Source organism: Lonchura striata, chromosome Z, assembly GCF_050655825.1.
Source record: "Lonchura striata isolate lonStrDom1 chromosome Z, ASM5065582v1, whole genome shotgun sequence".
NCBI lineage: Eukaryota > Metazoa > Chordata > Aves > Passeriformes > Estrildidae > Lonchura > Lonchura striata.
In genome coordinates, this window is record NC_140740.1 from 45,936,675 (window position 1) to 45,951,151 (window position 14,477).

Sequence of the window (14,477 nt, forward strand, 5' to 3'; positions counted from 1 at the left end):
ATCAGAATTATCTATGATCCATTACAGACAGTGGTAACTACTTGTACAGTGCTCCACTACCCCAATCCTTTGAAAGCCAGATTAATAACAAACTACAGAAAAAGGTAATTAATCCAATTACTTTTGTTTTACCTCAAGCAATAACCTAGAGGTGTGTCCCCACTCAAGGGACGAATCTCCAGGCACACTAATAGAAGGCTTGTGCTGAATACCCCGGCAGTAAAGGTCTGCAACTAGAATTTACGGGAAAAAATGATTGACCCAAATGCATTAAAAGCTGCAACAGCTCAATCAGCTCAGCAACTTAACAGAAATTTACGAGTTACTTACTAGATACTTACAAGTACCACTACTTCCTTTTTCAACACTAGGAACCAAGCTGACACATACTGACAAGCGTGCAAAAATCAGTAAGGAAACACTACTTGAAAAATCTTCAAAATATTAAACTTTAGAAGAGTTCAGCGAGATTTGACTTCAGCACTCTCCAAAACGAAAAAGTCTGTTCAACATCAGACATAGCTTTAGAAAAAAGGGAGAAGCCCAAGATACGATACTACAATTGATGCAGTGTCCTGTAAAGGGCAATAAAAGAAATTCAGCGGAACATATGATGAACGAGAGACGACCCCAGAGAGAAAGGAAAACCACAAGAAACACACAACATCATTGCAAATACATGATGTGGCACTAACGTAGGGTTCCACTACACCACAACCAACAGGCAAGAGGCAACCTCTAAAGGCAAAAAGAGAATTAACAACACCATCGCCAGCCACAGTCAACCCAAGAAAACACTGCCCAAGACCACCACAGCCACCAGCACAGACTGGAAAGCACGGCCGGAAACTCCCGGCAATCAGAAAGCGATGAAGGGAAAGCTGCCGCCGTACAAAGCCGGCAGCGCCCCAGCCACAGCCACCAGCAGCACCACCGAGCCTCACCGGGCTCCTCCTGCCCAGCACCACCCGACAGCACCCGCAGACCCAGCGTGGCTGTGCCCACAGCCACACAGCCACGGCTGCCGCACGCCGCTCCTACTCCTCCTCCTCGCCTGCCAACGCCTCTGGACACACGACGACACCTTCCCCGGCGACGCACTCCGCCTCCTCCAGGACATGCCTCCCAGCCACACACAGCCCTGCCGCCTCCAAGAGCCGCCCTTCTTCCCCGACACCCTCCTCCACCCCAACCTCGGCCCGCACCAAGCCGCCGCCACCGCCCTGCGCATCCTCCAGCGCCTCTTCCACACCCTCAGCTCCAACAGCACCCGCCAGCACTGGCCCAGCCACGCTCGCAACCTCCTCCTCAACAAACTGCAGCACCACATCCACCACCTGGAGCAACGCCTCCCCGACAACGCCCTGCTCTCCAAAGGACCACGCAGCCCGCGGCTCGCCATCAACAAGTACTTCAGGGACACCCACCCCTCCCTCCACACCCACAGCCACAGCGCCTGGGACCACCTCCGCCTCGAAGCTCGTGCCTCTTTACGGCACCTCCACAACCTCACACGTGCCAGGCGCCGCTAGCGCAGACACCCACACTCCAACCCACACCTACCACCCAAACCCACCTCCAACCCCACGCCTCCTCTCACCTGGGACCAGAGACAGGGCTGCAACAACCGCACGCCACCCGCAGCCCCCAACCACTCTCTCTCCCATTGATTCAGCCTCTCCCAGTGATACGGGCAAAGGACTTTCTCCACTTATTTCTAGACTGATTTATTTATTTGTTTCTTTATTTATTGATACATGTATTTATTTTTCTACTTATTCACTTATTTATGCCGCTGAAAATAAAGACCTACAACAAAACACTTGCCATTCCCTCTCATCTCTCTAGCACAGCAACCAGTCTCTGGGCCAGCCAAAGCCATCCTCACTCCACACCTACCCCAAGCCTTCCTCCAAACCGCCTCTGCCCACTCTTCTCAATGGCACCTGACCAAGCAAGATGCTGTAGCAAACTCTTGGAAAAACACTGCCAGCGGTTGGCCACCACCACAGAGTCCCAAAAAGAAAAACACGCAAAGGCTGGGGAGCACCGCTGCACCTCATCTGCTTTATCCACAACGTGCTCCATCCATCCAATCCATGCCTCTCTGACTCACAGACAAGGATGCAGGACACGGCCCAGCACTTTGCTCAAGCCCAGGCACACAAGCTCACTTGCTCTGCCCCTATCCACCACTGCTCTGTAGCCGTAGCCATAGAACATCACAAAAAATCACCAGGAATGGTGACTACGCAATTGGAATGCCATGCTCCCCATTACCGACCACCTCTTGGTTTTCCCTAGGCCTTAGCTGAATCTGGTGACCAAGCACAACAGCCTCATCTTCTTGCCTGACACTGCGCTCAGCCGGACTGCTCTGTAGTTCCCACACTCTTCTGCTTTTCCCCTTATACAAAGGGAGGCTTATACCTCCCTTCTACCACTTACTGGGAACTTCAACTGACGGACACCAGATTTCAAAAACCAGGCACTGTGGCCCAGCAGCTCCATCTGACAGTTCCCTCACGGCTCACGCATCAGCCTCTTCAGGTTCCATGGACTTGTGCACATTCAGGTTGCCACGACGGTCTCAAACTCGACCCTCTCCTACACTGGCCTGGGGATCTACAGGGATTTTCCGCGAGGGCTCCCAGCATTTGCCTTGTGTGCCTTCGGCAGCCTGCCTGGAGATCACTGACGCACAAGGTGACAAACAACCGCTCACCTCCAAATTCTCTGTCCCCCAAAGGCCTAAAACTTTCAAATCCCACGATCTGCTCCAAGCAACAATCCCACCATTTCTCCACCAGGCCAGAGGGATCATCCCCTTGCAAGTCTCTGCACACCCCAAACATCTCTTCACCTTGCCACAGATTTTGTGCATTTTTGGAAAGGCATCTGAAACTACTGGCAAACCTACAATACTCCAGCCAAAGAAGACAAACTCCCTCAGCCTTTCTCACAGGTCACGGCCTCTGGACCCCCGTGCATTTTCAGAGCCATCACCTTCCAAGGACACCACACCTCTCATAGACTAAAGAGCCCTGAACAGGACGCGCTGCTCCGAGCAAGGGCTCCAGCAGTCCCAAAGCGCAACCCCATTTCTTTCATGGGGGAATGTCCTCCTTTGACCTCTGGCCACCTCAGCCACTGAGGCATGGATCTCAAAAGCAGACCGATGCTCCGGGGCCACAGCCATGGCACCAAGCGCGACAGTAACAGCAAAAGCTTTCCCTTTCCGCGACTTCTTCACTCAGCCTTTCTTGCCTGCCTTGTGGCTCGCTCCTCCCAAACACAGCAGGTGCAGTGCCTCCTTGCAAGGACACACTCAGGCCTCCAAGACCCACATGCACAGACAGCCCCTTGAACCCTGCCAGTGCCTCTGGGCGTTAACCGCAGGAGGGGAAACGCCGGCCCTCACCCACTGACATCACCGCACATCCCTTGCAACCACAAAAGGAAAACAGTGGCTAAGATGAAATTAAAGGCAAGCCTCAAAGTGAAAGGAAAAGTGACCACAACCAAAACCAGGGCTTTGCAAGTGGAAACGATGCTTGGGCACAAACAGAGACTCAGCTCAACAGCACAGACCTTGCAGCTGGCTCGGCAAGTGAAAGGATCGCCCAACACCCTCCCCAACGCACCTGACCCCCCAGCGCCTCTGGCCCAGAGCTTTCACAACCCCTTCCAGCCATGACTGACACTCTGCCCCAGCACACCGCTGCCACCACAATCCTCAACCACGGCCACCCCAACAAAACACTGCCCAAGACCACCGCAGCCACCAGCACAGACTGGAAAGCACGGCCGGAAACTCCCGGCAATCAGAAAGCGATGAAGGGAAAGCTGCCGCCGTACAAAGCCGGCAGCGCCCCAGCCACAGCCACCAGCAGCAGCAGCACCACCGAGCCTCACCGGGCTCCTCCTGCCCAGCACCACCCGACAGCACCCGCAGACCCAGCATGGCTGTGCCCACAGCCACGCAGCCACGGCTGCTGCACGCCGCACCGCCGCTCCTGCTCCTCCTCGCCGCTCTGGCCACCAGCCTCGCCTGCCAACGCCTCTGGACACACGACGACACCTTCCCCGGCGACGCACTCCGCCTCCTCCAGGACATGCCTCCCAGCCACACACAGCCCTGCCGCCTCCAAGAGCCGCCCTTCTTCCCCGACACCCTCCTCCACCCCAACCTCGGCCCGCACCAAGCCGCCGCCACCGCCCTGCGCATCCTCCAGCGCCTCTTCCACACCCTCAGCTCCAACAGCAACCGCCAGCACTGGCCCAGCCACGCTCGCAACCTCCTCCTCAACAAACTGCAGCACCACATCCACCACCTCAATCAATGCCTCCCCAACGACCCCCTGCTCTTCAAAGGACCAAGCGACCCGCGGCTCACCATCAACAAGTACTTCGGGAAAATCCACGCCTTTCTCCAGGCACACAGCCACAGCGCCTGCGCCTGGGACCACGTCCGCCTCGAAGCTCGTGTCTGCTTACAACACGTGGACAAACTCATACGGCGCATGAAGCACCAAGCTGCTCTGGACCCCACTAAACCCACAGAGAACAAACACCCATCGCCAGCCAGCACCAGTAGCCATGGATTGAGTGGTGACAGCAGGAGCCCAGGCTGGGATCACTTGGTACCAGTCACACGTCTTCCAACCGATGAGCTGATGGGGAAAGGCCTATGAGCGTGCTGGCACTGGGGCCAGTATGTGGCACAGCCCACACCCAAACCACAGGCACTGGAGAGGAAGGAAGAGGAAATTTCTGTGCTACACATTCATGGACACCTACGAGACACTGGGGATACAGAAGGTATTGTTACCTGTGGAATTACCGCGTTCATCCGGACTGCAACCTCACCTGATGAACGGCAAGGGGATCATGGACACTGGGGAACTACTGTGGGAATGCCAATCACTATTTATCACAGAACTCTGTTTGCTTACTTATTTAACTCATTAATTAACTTAGTCGATTATTTATTTCTTTGGCTGGCCATTTATTTATTTATTTATTTATTTATTCTTTTGTTAGAAATAAAGACTTTTTGTAAAAACCAAAAAGAATGAAAAAGCTAAGCTGTGCTCACTGTGCTCCACGCTTAGACCTGACATGCAAAGACATGGTCCCCTCAGGCTGTGAGGGGATGAGTCTCTGTCCTGCAGCCCATCTTGCCAATGCATCCTGCCTGGATCAAAGGCTATGGATAGCACGCTCCCAGGGAATGGTGGTCCTGCAGCCCCCAGGCACCTCTTACAGCTGCCAGACCACTGGGGCACCCATTTGCCCCAAATGGCATGATGCCTGCCCTGCATACCTCCTTCTCTTCCACCACCTCGCTCTGCCTTCCAGACCCTCCAATAATGCAAAGCCTTGAAAGCCACCTCCAAACCATCATCCCACCAAAGATAACCATTCTGCAATGCCACAGCACTGCCTTAGAAGAAACAGGGTGGCACAGACAAGGTGCACCTCAAAGAAGCAAGGAGGGGACCCATAAAGGACTGCAGAGATTTGGACAATTCACCCCAACACATCATTAGCAAGCAAAGAGATCCATCATCCAAACACCCCCAACTCGATATGGTCCAAACCAACCAGCACAGCATTCCTCGTGAAGGGAACTGCCCACACATCACCAGCACCGGCTGCTCCTTCGCCCTCCAACTATCAATCCAGAAGCACCTCCCCAGGTCAGCAGCTCCAGCCTTCTCCTGCATGCCACAAAGAGATTGTTTTCCTGGGCTCAAACAACCTCCAGCACTGCGTCGCTTCAAGGATACTGCTCCGTGCAAACGCAACTGATTGCTTCCCATTTAGCTGAGTGAAAAAACAACAGGACCAAATCGAGATTCATAGAATCACTAAGGTTGGAAAAGACCACCAAGATCATCAAGCCCAGCCTTTGACCAAATACCATTAAGCCATATAATGAAGCGCCACATTTACTCCATTTTTGAACACTTTCAGCGGTGGTGACTCCACCACTTCCCCAGGGAGCCTGCTCCGATGCTTGACCACTCCTTCAGTGAAGAAATTTTCCCTAATATCCAACTTGAACCTCCACTGGGACATCTTGAGGCCATTTTTTTTTCCTATTGCTAGCTGCTGGGAGAAAAAAACAATTCCCATATGGTTATAACTTTCTTCTAGATCATCGTACAGAGTGATCCGGTTCTCCTGAACCTCCTTTTCCCCACACTAAACTCACCCAGTTCCCTCAGCTGCTCCCCATATGACTCGCTCTACAGACCCTTCCCCAGCTCCATTTCCTTCTCTGGACATGATCCAGCACCTCAGTGTCCTTCCTGCTGTGAGGAAACAAAGCTGAACACAAGATTCCAGCTGTGGCCTCACCAGTGCCCCCAGCACAGGGGGATGGCCACTGCCCTGCTCCTGCTGGCCACTGCCCGGCTCCTGCTGGCCACACCATTGCTGACACAAGCCCGGTGCCATTGGCCTTCTTGGCCACCTGGGCACACTCCAGCTCGTGTCCAGCTCTTGAAAACCTGCACCCCCAGGTCCTCTCCCATCCAGCAGTTTGCCAGACACGCTGTCCCAGCCTGGAGCTGCAGGCGGTTCCTGTGACCCAAGGGCAGGACCCAGCACTTGGCCTTGTTGAACCTCACACAACTGGCCCTGGCCCGTGGATCCAGAAGACAGTGCAGATCCTTCCGCAGAGCCTTCCTGCCCTCCAGCAGATCAGCACTCACGCCCAGCTTGGTGTTGTCCTCAAACTGACTAAAGGAGCTCTTGGATTCCCTCAAGAGCTCAGATCATCAACAAAGGTAAAAAACAGTACAGTACAGAGCCCTCAGTACAGAGTCCTGGGGGACACCACTAGGGACCAGCTGCCTGCTGCAAGGAATTCCATTCACCAGCACTCTCTGGGCCAGGCCAGCAGCCAGTTTTTAACTCAAGAACAGAGCGTCAAAGCCACAAGCAGCTGGTGTCTCCAGGAGAGTTCTGTGGGACACAGTGTTAAAGACTTTATTCCAAAGTGCAGGAAGTCAACGTTTCTGGACTTTCCCTCGTCCACTAAGAGGGGCACTGTGTTACAGAAGGAGATTGGGTCAGGCGGTTACGCCTTTGACAAACCCATGCTGGCTGGGCATGATCCCCTGGATCTCCTGGAGGTGCCATGTGATGGGCACTCAAGATGATCTCCATGAGCTTCCCCAAGCACCCAGGTCAGGCTGACAGGCCCGTAGCTCCCTGGATTCCACTTCTGACCCTTCCTGAAGATAAGCGTAACACTGGCCACACTCCGGGTTCCTGGGGCCTCCTTTGTCAGCCAGGACTGATTGTAAATTACGGGCAGTGGCTTGGTGAGCTTTTCCACCAGCTCTCTTATATATTCAGGTACACAGCAGGACCCCTCAAGATGAAACTTCCACACTGTACCACTGTCCCCCTAATGCTCCTATCCAGAAGTATCCTGCAATGTCAGGAATGAGGACCTCGTTGGTTCTGTCTTTTCTGAGGCAGCTGAAGGAACTAAATCACTCTCAGACAAAAACAGGAGCGGTGGTAATGACACAAGCTGGAATACAGGAAATTCAAACACAAAAGAAGAAATGCATTTGTGTAATTTTTTGTATTCTGGTGATACAACACCAGAATAGGGATTGGAGAGGTTGAGAGATACCCATTCCTGGGCACATAGCTGAAAGCATCACTGGACAAGGCCATGAGCAGGCTCTTCTGATACCACCTCCTCTCAGCGTCACACTGCACTTGGGATATCCAGGGCAAAACAGACAATGAAAATTAACTTTAAAAAACCCTTTATTGTTCAAAAGCAACAGCTTAGAGGAGACTTCTTCAACTCCATCACAATGAAAATCAAACTGCAAAAGGGAAGCAAGACACTGCAGAAGCTGCATCAACATTCAGTGCCTAGGTGCTCAGACCCAGAGCCACCTCTTCAGCTCTCTGACTTAACGAGCTCCTGAGGTTCCTGAGAAATAAACCATCAGTTTATTTAATACAACTCTATCAAAGGCTTAAAAGAGAGAATTTATTCATATAAACACAAAGAAAACAAGCATAGTGTAGGTAAAAAAACCAGAAAAATCTAATGGGAACTACAAAAAGACTTGGGAAGTGTCCCAGGCAGAATGGAAGCTTCCGACAACATTTATCAGGGAAGGCTTCCCACTGAGGTTCACAAAATGCCTCCTTGCTTGCTAAACTCCTTCTTAGAGAAGTCTGGAGGCAGCTTAATACAATCCTAGGCCCACAGTAGGTAAATGGTTCATCTCAAAAGAATTATATATGTGTAATTGACCTTTTATACAAATTTGTCCTGCAAGATGAGAGAAATATTTGTTTACACGTCTATCGAGGAAATATATGGGAAATATGGGAAAAACAAATAATTAAAATTAATCATGACAATACTCAAATAATTTTGATCAGAATTATCTATGATCCATTACAGACAGTGGTAACTACTTGTACAGTGCTCCACTACCCCAATCCTTTGAAAGCCAGATTAATAACAAACTACAGAAAAAGGTAATTAATCCAATTACTTTTGTTTTACCTCAAGCAATAACCTAGAGGTGTGTCCCCACTCAAGGGACGAATCTCCAGGCACACTAATAGAAGGCTTGTGCTGAATACCCCGGCAGTAAAGGTCTGCAACTAGAATTTACGGGAAAAAATGATTGACCCAAATGCATTAAAAGCTGCAACAGCTCAATCAGCTCAGCAACTTAACAGAAATTTACGAGTTACTTACTAGATACTTACAAGTACCACTACTTCCTTTTTCAACACTAGGAACCAAGCTGACACATACTGACAAGCGTGCAAAAATCAGTAAGGAAACACTACTTGAAAAATCTTCAAAATATTAAACTTTAGAAGAGTTCAGCGAGATTTGACTTCAGCACTCTCCAAAACGAAAAAGTCTGTTCAACATCAGACATAGCTTTAGAAAAAAGGGAGAAGCCCAAGATACGATACTACAATTGATGCAGTGTCCTGTAAAGGGCAATAAAAGAAATTCAGCGGAACATATGATGAACGAGAGACGACCCCAGAGAGAAAGGAAAACCACAAGAAACACACAACATCATTGCAAATACATGATGTGGCACTAACGTAGGGTTCCACTACACCACAACCAACAGGCAAGAGGCAACCTCTAAAGGCAAAAAGAGAATTAACAACACCATCGCCAGCCACAGTCAACCCAAGAAAACACTGCCCAAGACCACCACAGCCACCAGCACAGACTGGAAAGCACGGCCGGAAACTCCCGGCAATCAGAAAGCGATGAAGGGAAAGCTGCCGCCGTACAAAGCCGGCAGCGCCCCAGCCACAGCCACCAGCAGCACCACCGAGCCTCACCGGGCTCCTCCTGCCCAGCACCACCCGACAGCACCCGCAGACCCAGCGTGGCTGTGCCCACAGCCACACAGCCACACAGCCACGGCTGCCGCACGCCGCACCTACTCCTCCTCCTCGCCTGCCAACGCCTCTGGACACACGACGACACCTTCCCCGGCGACGCACTCCGCCTCCTCCAGGACATGCCTCCCAGCCACACACAGCCCTGCCGCCTCCAAGAGCCGCCCTTCTTCCCCGACACCCTCCTCCACCCCAACCTCGGCCCGCACCAAGCCGCCGCCACCGCCCTGCGCATCCTCCAGCGCCTCTTCCACACCCTCAGCTCCAACAGCACCCGCCAGCACTGGCCCAGCCACGCTCGCAACCTCCTCCTCAACAAACTGCAGCACCACATCCACCACCTGGAGCAACGCCTCCCCGACAACGCCCTGCTCTCCAAAGGACCACGCAGCCCGCGGCTCGCCATCAACAAGTACTTCAGGGACACCCACCCCTCCCTCCACACCCACAGCCACAGCGCCTGGGACCACCTCCGCCTCGAAGCTCGTGCCTCTTTACGGCACCTCCACAACCTCACACGTGCCAGGCGCCGCTAGCGCAGACACCCACACTCCAACCCACACCTACCACCCAAACCCACCTCCAACCCCACGCCTCCTCTCACCTGGGACCAGAGACAGGGCTGCAACAACCGCACGCCACCCGCAGCCCCCAACCACTCTCTCTCCCATTGATTCAGCCTCTCCCAGTGATACGGGCAAAGGACTTTCTCCACTTATTTCTAGACTGATTTATTTATTTGTTTCTTTATTTATTGATACATGTATTTATTTTTCTACTTATTCACTTATTTATGCCGCTGAAAATAAAGACCTACAACAAAACACTTGCCATTGCCTCTCATCTCTCTAGCACAGCAACCAGTCTCTGGGCCAGCCAAAGCCATCCTCACTCCACACCTACCCCAAGCCTTCCTCCAAACCGCCTCTGCCCACTCTTCTCAATGGCACCTGACCAAGCAAGATGCTGTAGCAAACTCTTGGAAAAACACTGCCAGCGGTTGGCCACCACCACAGAGTCCCAAAAAGAAAAACACGCAAAGGCTGGGGAGCACCGCTGCACCTCATCTGCTTTATCCACAACGTGCTCCATCCATCCAATCCATGCCTCTCTGACTCACAGACAAGGATGCAGGACACGGCCCAGCACTTTGCTCAAGCCCAGGCACACAAGCTCACTTGCTCTGCCCCTATCCACCACTGCTCTGTAGCCGTAGCCATAGAACATCACAAAAAATCACCAGGAATGGTGACTACGCAATTGGAATGCCATGCTCCCCATTACCGACCACCTCTTGGTTTTCCCTAGGCCTTAGCTGAGTCTGGTGACCAAGCACAACAGCCTCATCTTCTTGCCTGACACTGCGCTCAGCCGGACTGCTCTGTAGTTCCCACACTCTTCTGCTTTTCCCCTTATACAAAGGGAGGCTTATACCTCCCTTCTACCACTTACTGGGAACTTCAACTGACGGACACCAGATTTCAAAAACCAGGCACTGTGGCCCAGCAGCTCCATCTGACAGTTCCCTCACGGCTCACGCATCAGCCTCTTCAGGTTCCATGGACTTGTGCACATTCAGGTTGCCACGACGGTCTCAAACTCGACCCTCTCCTACACTGGCCTGGGGATCTACAGGGATTTTCCGCGAGGGCTCCCAGCATTTGCCTTGTGTGCCTTCGGCAGCCTGCCTGGAGATCACTGACGCACAAGGTGACAAACAACCGCTCACCTCCAAATTCTCTGTCCCCCAAAGGCCTAAAACTTTCAAATCCCACGATCTGCTCCAAGCAACAATCCCACCATTTCTCCACCAGGCCAGAGGGATCATCCCCTTGCAAGTCTCTGCACACCCCAAACATCTCTTCACCTTGCCACAGATTTTGTGCATTTTTGGAAAGGCATCTGAAACTACTGGCAAACCTACAATACTCCAGCCAAAGAAGACAAACTCCCTCAGCCTTTCTCACAGGTCACGGCCTCTGGACCCCCGTGCATTTTCAGAGCCATCACCTTCCAAGGACACCACACCTCTCATAGACTAAAGAGCCCTGAACAGGACGCGCTGCTCCGAGCAAGGGCTCCAGCAGTCCCAAAGCGCAACCCCATTTCTTTCATGGGGGAATGTCCTCCTTTGACCTCTGGCCACCTCAGCCACTGAGGCATGGATCTCAAAAGCAGACCGATGCTCCGGGGCCACAGCCATGGCACCAAGCGCGACAGTAACAGCAAAAGCTTTCCCCTTCCGCGACTTCTTCACTCAGCCTTTCTTGCCTGCCTTGTGGCTCGCTCCTCCCAAACACAGCAGGTGCAGTGCCTCCTTGCAAGGACACACTCAGGCCTCCAAGACCCACATGCACAGACAGCCCCTTGAACCCTGCCAGTGCCTCTGGGCGTTAACCGCAGGAGGGGAAACGCCGGCCCTCACCCACTGACATCACCGCACATCCCTTGCAACCACAAAAGGAAAACAGTGGCTAAGATGAAATTAAAGGCAAGCCTCAAAGTGAAAGGAAAAGTGACCACAACCAAAACCAGGGCTTTGCAAGTGGAAACGATGCTTGGGCACAAACAGAGACTCAGCTCAACAGCACAGACCTTGCAGCTGGCTCGGCAAGTGAAAGGATCGCCCAACACCCTCCCCAACGCACCTGACCCCCCAGCGCCTCTGGCCCAGAGCTTTCACAACCCCTTCCAGCCATGACTGACACTCTGCCCCAGCACACCGCTGCCACCACAATCCTCAACCACGGCCACCCCAACAAAACACTGCCCAAGACCACCGCAGCCACCAGCACAGACTGGAAAGCACGGCCGGAAACTCCCGGCAATCAGAAAGCGATGAAGGGAAAGCTGCCGCCGTACAAAGCCGGCAGCGCCCCAGCCACAGCCACCAGCAGCAGCAGCACCACCGAGCCTCACCGGGCTCCTCCTGCCCAGCACCACCCGACAGCACCCGCAGACCCAGCATGGCTGTGCCCACAGCCACGCAGCCACGGCTGCTGCACGCCGCACCGCCGCTCCTGCTCCTCCTCGCCGCTCTGGCCACCAGCCTCGCCTGCCAACGCCTCTGGACACACGACGACACCTTCCCCGGCGACGCACTCCGCCTCCTCCAGGACATGCCTCCCAGCCACACACAGCCCTGCCGCCTCCAAGAGCCGCCCTTCTTCCCCGACACCCTCCTCCACCCCAACCTCGGCCCGCACCAAGCCGCCGCCACCGCCCTGCGCATCCTCCAGCGCCTCTTCCACACCCTCAGCTCCAACAGCACCCGCCAGCACTGGCCCAGCCACGCTCGCAACCTCCTCCTCAACAAACTGCAGCACCACATCCACCACCTCAATCAATGCCTCCCCAACGACCCCCTGCTCTTCAAAGGACCAAGCGACCCGCGGCTCACCATCAACAAGTACTTCGGGAAAATCCACGCCTTTCTCCAGGCACACAGCCACAGCGCCTGCGCCTGGGACCACGTCCGCCTCGAAGCTCGTGTCTGCTTACAACACGTGGACAAACTCATACGGCGCATGAAGCACCAAGCTGCTCTGGACCCCACTAAACCCACAGAGAACAAACACCCATCGCCAGCCAGCACCAGTAGCCATGGATTGAGTGGTGACAGCAGGAGCCCAGGCTGGGATCACTTGGTACCAGTCACACGTCTTCCAACCGATGAGCTGATGGGGAAAGGCCTATGAGCGTGGTGGCACTGGGGCCAGTATGTGGCACAGCCCACACCCAAACCACAGGCACTGGAGAGGAAGGAAGAGGAAATTTCTGTGCTACACATTCATGGACACCTACGAGACACTGGGGATACAGAAGGTATTGTTACCTGTGGAATTACCGCGTTCATCCGGACTGCAACCTCACCTGATGAACGGCAAGGGGATCATGGACACTGGGGAACTACTGTGGGAATGCCAATCACTATTTATCACAGAACTCTGTTTGCTTACTTATTTAACTCATTAATTAACTTAGTCGATTATTTCTTTCTTTGGCTGGCCATTTATTTATTTATTTATTTATTTATTCTTTTGTTAGAAATAAAGACTTTTTGTAAAAACCAAAAAGAATGAAAAAGCTAAGCTGTGCTCACTGTGCTCCACGCTTAGACCTGACATGCAAAGACATGGTCCCCTCAGGCTGTGAGGGGATGAGTCTCTGTCCTGCAGCCCATCTTGCCAATGCATCCTGCCTGGATCAAAGGCTATGGATAGCACGCTCCCAGGGAATGGTGGTCCTGCAGCCCCCAGGCACCTCTTACAGCTGCCAGACCACTGGGGCACCCATTTGCCCCAAATGGCATGATGCCTGCCCTGCATACCTCCTTCTCTTCCACCACCTTGCTCTGCCTTCCAGACCCTCCAATAATGCAAAGCCTTGAAAGCCACCTCCAAACCATCATCCCACCAAAGATAACCATTCTGCAATGCCACAGCACTGCCTTAGAAGAAACAGGGTGGCATAGACAAGGTGCACCTCAAAGAAGCAAGGAGGGGACCCATAAAGGACTGCAGAGATTTGGACAATTCACCCCAACACATCATTAGCAAGCAAAGAGATCCATCATCCAAACACCCCCAACTCGATATGGTCCAAACCAACCAGCACAGCATTCCTCGTGAAGGGAACTGCCCACACATCACCAGCACCGGCTGCTCCTTCGCCCTCCAACTATCAATCCAGAAGCACCTCCCCAGGTCAGCAGCTCCAGCCTTCTCCTGCATGCCACAAAGAGATTGTTTTCCTGGGCTCAAACAACCTCCAGCACTGCGTCGCTTCAAGGATACTGCTCCGTGCAAACGCAACTGATTGCTTCCCATTTAGCTGAGTGAAAAAACAACAGGACCAAATCGAGATTCATAGAATCACTAAGGTTGGAAAAGACCTCCAAGATCATCAAGCCCAGCCTTTGACCAAATACCATTAAGCCATATAATGAAGCGCCACATTTACTCCATTTTTGAACACTTTCAGCGGTGGTGACTCCACCACTTCCCCAGGGAGCCTGCTCCGATGCTTGACCACTCCTTCAGTGAAGA

General features: G+C 53.0%; 4 protein-coding genes across 53 annotated transcripts in view; 3 read left to right on the plus strand and 1 right to left on the minus strand.

Annotated features, from left to right (window-relative positions):
* LOC110484213 (ubiquitin-associated protein 2) overlaps positions 1-14,477 on the minus strand; it is a 253,283-nt gene that overhangs the window by 94,266 nt on the left and 144,540 nt on the right. The window lies entirely within an intron of this gene.
* On the plus strand, positions 3,886-4,952 carry LOC144248288 (interferon-like). Its single transcript, XM_077790331.2, has one exon. The coding sequence runs from the start codon at positions 3,963-3,965 to the stop codon at positions 4,692-4,694; it is 732 nt and encodes a 243-aa protein (XP_077646457.1). The 5' UTR covers positions 3,886-3,962; the 3' UTR covers positions 4,695-4,952.
* LOC144248215 (interferon-like) lies at positions 7,169-10,083 on the plus strand. Its single transcript, XM_077790157.2, has 3 exons — positions 7,169-7,337; positions 7,441-7,539; positions 9,289-10,083. The coding sequence occupies exons 1-3, from the start codon at positions 7,169-7,171 to the stop codon at positions 9,963-9,965; spliced, it is 945 nt and encodes a 314-aa protein (XP_077646283.1). The 3' UTR covers positions 9,966-10,083.
* On the plus strand, positions 12,319-13,140 carry LOC144248213 (interferon-like). The gene has a single exon (XM_077790156.2). The coding sequence runs from the start codon at positions 12,396-12,398 to the stop codon at positions 13,125-13,127; it is 732 nt and encodes a 243-aa protein (XP_077646282.1). The 5' UTR covers positions 12,319-12,395; the 3' UTR covers positions 13,128-13,140.